General features: G+C 43.9%; 1 protein-coding gene across 1 annotated transcript; it reads right to left on the bottom strand.

The window, feature by feature from the left end:
- Positions 1-3302: 3302 nt before the first annotated feature.
- On the bottom strand, positions 3303-7564 carry Sostdc1 (sclerostin domain containing 1). Its single transcript, XM_041658681.1, has 2 exons — positions 7274-7564; positions 3303-4702 (listed from the first exon to the last, which is right to left on the bottom strand). Exons 1-2 carry the CDS (start codon positions 7476-7478, stop codon positions 4284-4286), a joined length of 624 nt encoding a protein of 207 aa, XP_041514615.1. The 5' UTR covers positions 7479-7564; the 3' UTR covers positions 3303-4283.
- Between the last annotated feature and the right edge of the window lie 224 nt (positions 7565-7788).

Consider the following 7788-nt stretch of genomic DNA (forward strand, 5'->3'; position numbering starts at 1 on the left):
ACCTATGATAGAGCTTTTCAAGGCAATTTGTAAAATATCCAGGCTAATGTACCAAATGCACTGTGGGAATGATTTACAGACACCGGCAAGCAGAGTGCCTGCTAGGTTGTCTCTGTAACAGGCTTCTTTCATGGATGTAACAAAGACTCGTACTTGCCAGTTGTGTGCTTAGCTCAGAAATGGAGACGGACAACTCGAAGTCAAGGTCAATCCCAGGGAAAACATGCTGGCAGCCATCCTCTCTTTTCTTTCCTTTCTTTTTTGTTTTGTTTCTGTTTGTTTTTGTTGTTGTTGTTTTTGTTTTTTTTTTGTATGTCTGTTTGTTTCTGTTTTTTGAGACAGAATTTCTCTGTGTTGCCTTGACTGTCCTGGGACTTGCTCTGTAGACCAGGCTAGCCTCAAACTCACAGAGATTTATCTGCCTCTGCCTCCCAAGCACTGCGATTAAAGGTGTAAATCCCCAACAGCCCTCTCTGCTCTGGAGGGAAGGAGTTCTATTCAAAACGGAGGATGCTCTCTTTGGGAGTCATCTTCTCACTGAACTCGTGGGTACCTATCAGAATTCCACCAAAAACTTGGCATGCATTTTAAAATTATGTATATTATTTGTGGAAAGTGATGAGGCTGGTTATGATATTTCATACAGGCATATGGCTATGCACGATAGCTCCCTTGTATTAAGTACTTGCTTCGTTGCTATTGTAAAATACATGACAAAGTGACCCACAGAAGAGTCTGTGCTGAGAGCAGGGCTCCACGGATAAAGCCTTTGTTGAGCAACTGTTAGGAGCTGAGTTTGGATCTGCAGAAGTCCTGAGCAGTAGCTTGTGTCTGTAACCTCAGTGCCCCCACGGGAGGTGAAGACAGGAGAAGCTTGCAGGCCAGTCAGATTAATGGACACAGTGGCCGACAGGAGGCCCAAGATGGTCCAACGGTGAGAAGTGATGCCTGAGGTTATTCTCTGACTTCCGTGTGTGCTGCACACATGAGTGTACGTGCATATACCCAACAACTAAAACGAAAAAGGAAAGCAGACACGTGGCCATGCTCACATGCCCACACATACGTGGACACACAGATGAAAAAGAACAAATCTCTTTTTCTTGAGGCACAGTTTTGTTTAGAGTTGCTTTCAATTTATGTGATTAATACCATCAGCAAAAACTCCTTGGAGGGGAAAAGGTTACTGGGCTCCCATGACCCCAACATAGTCCGTCCTGGGGGAAACCAAGATAAGAACTTCAGCAGGTCAGAGACCCAGCAGCAGTGTAAGTGCAACACATGTGTGCCATGCATTCACACATGTACTAGTAACTATTCTTCCCTACTCTCACTGATATACATGTATTATAACTATCCAATATGTCTCTAAGTGTCAATGTATCCATCTATATATCAATCAGACTACTTAAAAAGTCCCTTTAACCATAGTAACCAAAATAAATTTGGTAAGTAAATATCTTTGGGGGGTAGATATTTTAAGAGCAAACTAGAAGACAAGCCTGTGCTAAAAGTACTACAAATCATTTTGAAATGATAGTTACTAAAGTGATAATAAAATTATGTACAGCTTATTAACCTGAGTTAACTCTTTTAAAAAGACCTAAAACCAGTTCAGACACGTTTTTCTAGAGGTGTATCTAAAACTGACCCTTAATGTTGACTTTTCAGTTTTCGTTCACGAAAAGAGATTGCACCCTAGACCTTTCCAATGGTTGCTGGACTTTCCCTCTCCACTAGTAGTAAAATCACACAGCGAGTACATGGCTCACAGTAGCATGGCTGGATATGGACTGGCAAATCGAATGTGAACATGAAAAATAGATCCAGTTCTTGATCCAGTGGAGACAATTGCAGGTCTTGTTCGGCAGCTTACTTTATTGCACGCCCAGTGTCCTAATTCATCAGAATTTGCTCTTGCTTTATCTCCACTGAGACCTCCCCTGGTATTTGATTAGTGAAAGGTAGAGTCTTCTTGGGTCTGAAAAGCCATTGTCAGGATAAGTCCCAGTGATTACAGGGATATAAAAGGACACATTTTGGTATAGTAAAATAATTGTGAATGTCCCATGCATTGATATGATAAACTGTAAAACAGTTTAAGATCTGGAAGATTAGTCATTAGTTAGCTGGTATTTCTTTATCACTAATCCAACAGTTAATATGATAATGTAGTATGTGTAACAATGATGGGTGCAAGAGACTTTGGCAGGTGAGAGCCAGAGGCTTCATGGCGGGCGAGAGGCAAATACGTCTCGCAGGCAGAACTTAGGTGAAAAGTTTTATTTTAGAGAGAGAGAGAGAGAGAGAGAGAAGAGATGCAGAGAGGGGAAGAAGAAGAAGAGAGAGAACTAGGCAGAGTTTCGCTTTTGAAAGAATAGGACAGGATAGTGTCCGCCAGCAGGCAGGCGTGACACAGGGCCTTTAGCCCTGTTGGGTCCTCAAGGACCTGGATGCTAACAGTATGGAGCTCTTGCCTCTGTTCCGACTCTGACAGCATTCTCTATACTCATGTATACCCAGGAGGATGGAGGAGGGGAACATGGCCTCTCTGGGTTTTCTCTTGTAGAACAGGGACCAATCATCTGCTTGAATTAGCATCCGTCAGCTAGCCAGGTGATCCGCCCAAGACTGTCATTGTGTTAATTAGTGTTAATTAGTCTAGTTGTATGCCAAGCTGAGGAAACTATAAAATTAGCTTGGAAATTCTTTTCTTTTTGTGATTCAGGGCCATGTAAGAGTGAGCCAGGTGGTGGTGGTGAATGCCTTTAATCCCAGCACCAGGGAGGCAGAGGCAGGCGAATCTCTGTAAGTTCGAGAACAGCCTGGTCTACAAGAGTGAGTTCCAGGACAGGTTCCAAAGCTAGAGAGAAACCCTGTCTCGAAAAAACCAAAAAAAAAAAAAAGTGTTCAAAGCTCACCCATTTCTCTTCTTTCCTCTCACACTTAGCAGCCCATGGAGATGATCCGGAGAACTTTTAAATGTAGTTCCAGCCCAGAACTTACGATCCACCTCTGATGGAAACCTTTCAATGCCCTCTCCACCCAGAGATTATCAATCTGAGGTGCTCCCTGCAGTTTACCCCTCCCCCTCCCCTCTTTTAGTGCAAAGAGCTCTATCACAGCTTGAATGTGGGGAGGGGAGCAGTGGTCTGGGTTTGGGGGCGGGGAAAGCTCAGGACTTACTAGGCCCTGATTTTGATCCTCAGTAGCAACAAGGAGAGCCCAGTAAACTTACAACTTTATTTTACAATGTTTGCAAGCATGTACCTTCTCATACATGTTAGAGGCAAGGACAGTAACATTTAGCCGTGTTTATATTTGCTAAGAGAAACCAATGGCGTTAAAGGTCAGGCCGCCTCTGGTTGTGTGGACTAAATAACAAAGCGTTGCATATTTCTGCTTCGCAGAGGGCCACGCTTCTGACAACGTTTATGATGAAACAAATATAAGGAGACTAAAATACTTACTTTACATATCTACAACATGTATTTTCATATTCCTAGACCAACCACAAATCATATTGGGATATATTTAGGTACATGAAAAGGCTTCAAAACATTAAAAAAATTAACATTTTGAAAAAAAATCACATGAGAAAGCTCATTAAATAACAACATTGAAAAATAAATAATCAGCTTTCCTTATTAGCTGCTGCCATGCATTTCTGCTGCTGCCATGCATTGCTGCTGCTGCCATGCATTGCTGCTGCTGCCGCCATGCATTGTTGGCATTCCATTCCAAGCGAGGTCGGCATGCAGGGTATAACTTCACACTGAGACTATACAAAGCTACGGGGCTTATTTCTGAAGTGAAATGTCACAGGGTTTGCTTCGCTTTCAAAGGACGCTAACCCCTGGCTGCCCAACTGTTCCCATGAAAATTACGGGAGAAGCCCTTTCTGGAAGTGTTTTGTGAAGACACATTTTTCGACGAACTTTCGTGGTTCGAAGGGGGTTGGTTTGGGAAGGGTAAGGGTGGGCTAGGGAATGGCGCGTTTAAAACTGCCAGCTGGTGGTGTTTAAACAGCATCAGGTGCATTTTAAGACCGGAGCCAGCCGACAGGATGCCTGGCTTTCGCTGCCAACTGTACTCATTACATCTTGAGAAACTTGCAAAGGAAAAACTAGTCCCAGAGAAGGTCCCAGAGAAGGACAGCCTGCTGGGCCTGATCAAAGCAGAAAGCGTCTACTTCGCTTTCAAGTGAGAAGAGAGCAATCGCAGGCTCGCGTCTTCCAAGCCCTGAAAATCTGGGTAACAGATGCTTTCTCGTCAGTCCGGTTCTAGCTCAGACTGTGCTTGCTGGATTTGCTGGCTCTCTTCCGCTCTCTGTGGTGCTGCTGGGCGGGTTTGGCGGGCGACACGCTCTCGAAGTTGTGGCTGGACTCGTTGTGCTGGCGGGTGTACCGCTTGCACTTGCAAGCCGTGACCACCGTGATCTTGTAGGTGCGTGTGCTGCCATCCTGGCACTGCAGCTGGATTCTCTGGGTGCGCGTCTTGTCGTTGACACACCGCCACTCCTGGGAGCTCCGTCGGCTCCAGTACTTTGTTCCGTAGCCTCCTCCGATCCAGTTGGGAAGCACCGGCAGGGGCAGGCACTCGCCCGCGCACACTAGCTCCTTCAGGGGGCTGATGCTGGTGCACTGGCCGTCGGAAATGTATTTGGTGGACCGCAGCTCCCGGCAGCCCACTTGAACTCGACCTACAGGAAAGAGGACAGAACTGCATCAGAGACAGAAAGCGACTGAAGGTGTTTGGGGTTCTGTGCTTGTTTTAAGTAGTTTCCAGTGGCTATATATATTCAAATTGCAGGACTGCCCTAAGTGACTATGTACTTTGTTTTCACAGAGCAAGTCTGTGGGAGGGTTGGAAGACACTTTTATCAAAATGATCAGGCTACATACAGTCTGACTGCTTTTGGAGTTGGGGGGAGGGAGGGAGAAAGGGTCTCGTTCCTTTCCATGGGTTTCATTAACTGATTGTTTATTAAAGTATTAAAAGTCACATTCTCTTACTCTCATTCCCAACAAGGGTTCCTTTCACTCCTGTAAATATTCTCTCTTCAAAGAGTGCACTTTAATGTTCTTGTACTCATGGGTCATACTGGCTAATGTCTGCAAGTGCTTTTAATTAAGTTTTTCAAAAAAATCTCTTGAGAAAATGTGGAAAGTATTTAAATGCTGTGTACAGTGCATATGTATGCTGTAATATTTTATTTCAATTATAGAATTCAGCTGCATGGTCATACATGCATATGGCTACAACCATTGACATTTTGCATATCAAACTTAATAACTATGTTCTAAACATAAATTCCCAAGCTATGTTTTAAAAATACAAACAGTAAAATGTTTGAAATGCAAAATGCCACCATAACTCAATATTTAAAGAATATAAAAGCCCCTAAATTAGGAACGTATGGTTGCCATAACAACTTGGCTTCATTTCCATGAATTTTATGGCAGAAAAATACCTAGCATGTCTGATTTACAACTGCACAGGAACCACAGCGTTCATTTCCTGAATATCAGGCATGGACAGCTTTTTGTTTTAGTTATTTGGATTTGATAAGTATGTTCTCTAATTGGCTGTTTCTGGTCATGTGCCTGAGTAATTAAAACAAAAATTAATCTTAAAATATTTGAAGTTCTCCTGCTCATTCCTTTGTTATCCAAATGAGAACTGCTTATGACAAACTTGAAAAGAAATCAAGGCTTATTAACCAGGAAAAAGGCTTAAAAACAGAGGTTGATGAACTGTCCCAACCAAAACTATTAAAAGCTGTTGAAGCTGCTCTTGTGACTCCTGCAAACAGTCTCAAAGTGCCAGGGAGCCAGGAGTATTGCTCCATTTCTGCACCCCAGAATGTCTGAGGTAAGGCTCATAGCCTCAGGGAAGTGTGGGGCTATGAAGCACAAACACGTGAGTGGATCCATCTGCGCTCACAGGGCGAGCAACAGCTGGGGATTGAGATGAAAGGGTTAACGGGTTGGCTGGACAGTGTGCTGGCCTTGCCTGCTTCTGACTCCAGTGCATCTTCCTGCAGCTGCCTTAGGAATGCACCTGGAAAGAGACAGCAGTGATTTTGACTTGCCTGGCTTTTGTTCCTGAATGTGTTAAGATTGGGCATTTTTGTGGTGACGTTTCTCTCACTGGCAATGAATCCCCACCACACTGCTCAGTAATTCAATACTGATCAGACACTTCCTGTACCCTGAAGTCAACCATCTCCTGTCAGTAACACACTTTGGTTTTCTTAGAGAGGCATTACCAGTCATATTTGCTTTGACTTTTCAAAGGTCAGAAAAACTCTTTTTCATAGTTTAAATGAAGTTTAAGGAGGAGGGGCAAATATTTGGGTAAGATTTCCTGCACACTGTTCCTCCTGTCTTTCTTCAAGTTGATTGCTAATGTGAACTCTTTTAAAGGAAGAGAATAAAGCAAAAGTTAGGGGAAGAAGTTTTGAATACCTGTAACTAGTAGTCCCTTGGCATGTCATTAAGGAAACCGAAAAGGGGTAAGGAAGCCCTCCCTGTGCTAAACATTAGCATACTATTATTTGAGATCTCCTGTTACAAAAAATGGACACGCAGTCCTTCACAGACACAGACACATACACAATTCCTTCAGTTTGACCTGTTGAGGAAAGAATTTTAGAAAACCAGGATTCTCCAACCTGTTGTTGTATAGACCTCTCCTCAGAGCGAGCATCACCAAATCCACACACCTCTCTGAACTAGACATAGTTGAGACATTTGTGGGAATAATTTCACATTGCCTGAAAGCTCCCTTTCATCCTTCGTGAGTCCCTACACCTAGTTCTACTTAGTTACCAATCAGTCACCTTACCAAATCTGTACACGTTCTGAAAGGAACAAAGTGTAAGACAGCATGAGCTTAAACGCTGCAGAACAACACTCTAAAGACACTCTAAAGAACTCTCCTTTTGCAGAGTTTTAAAGACACGGCCGCTTGACGCGTAGACACGTTTGTCGATGGGTACTGGGCAAAGCACATCTGTGCTTGCCTTATCAAGCCGCCGTTTTAATTACGTTAACTCTAAACTCACTAGCCAGGGAAAAACGCCAGCCTACACAGGCAGTAGATTGCTCCCAGATTCTTTAGCAACACATACACATTTCACGGTAGTATACAATAAAACCATTCTACAGGAATGGGAGCTGATGCTCCCCAAAGGGATTAAAAGAGAGAGAGAGAGAGAGAGAGAGAGAGAGAGAGAGAGAGAGAATCTATACAAGTAAAACACACTTACTGTTGCGATCCAGTCCAGTGCCACTGAAATGCCTGCCTCCATTTCTGGCTTGATTCAACGTGCTGTTGCTGCTGGGGTGTGCAGGAACAGGTTTAACCACATGTGAGTACAGGATTTCTGTGGCATCATTTTTAAAAGCCAAACAGTTTTTCACGAGGATGCATATCAGGGGGATGAGATAGAGATGAATGGCAGGGGGAAGCATGGTGCGTGGAGGAGTTGCTGGGCTGAGGAGCCGGGTAATTCTCTCCCCCTGCCTCTGCACTATTGACTGTGGAATGCCTCCCCAAGGTTCTCTTTATATATCCACAGAGGCTTGGCGTTCATTCAGGTGTAAAGTTGTGTAGAGCTCCAGAGTGAAAACACAGAGAAGGGGTGGGATCCCTACATGACCCTGCAGAAGAATTTTACCAATGGAGAAGAAGGCTGCAGAAGAGGAGGAGCTTGCTACACAAATTGCCTAAGATCTCAGAGTTGGGCTTTACTGGTCTGAAGCTGAAGCCGGCAGGGCACAG

The sequence above is a fragment of the Microtus oregoni genome, unplaced genomic scaffold (assembly GCF_018167655.1).
Source record: "Microtus oregoni isolate MIOR12 unplaced genomic scaffold, Mior012 000009F_ref0000495, whole genome shotgun sequence".
Lineage (NCBI taxonomy): Eukaryota > Metazoa > Chordata > Mammalia > Rodentia > Cricetidae > Microtus > Microtus oregoni.

Bases quoted from the DNA above. Each gene is read 5' to 3' on its own strand.
- Sostdc1 (XM_041658681.1), bottom strand. From the start codon at position 7,478: ATGCTTCCCCCTGCCATTCATCTCTATCTCATCCCCCTGATATGCATC. The intron at 4,703-7,273 runs GTAAGTGTGTTT...TCTTTCCTGTAG, and splicing joins CACTGGACTGGATCGCAACA to GTCGAGTTCAAGTGGGCTGC.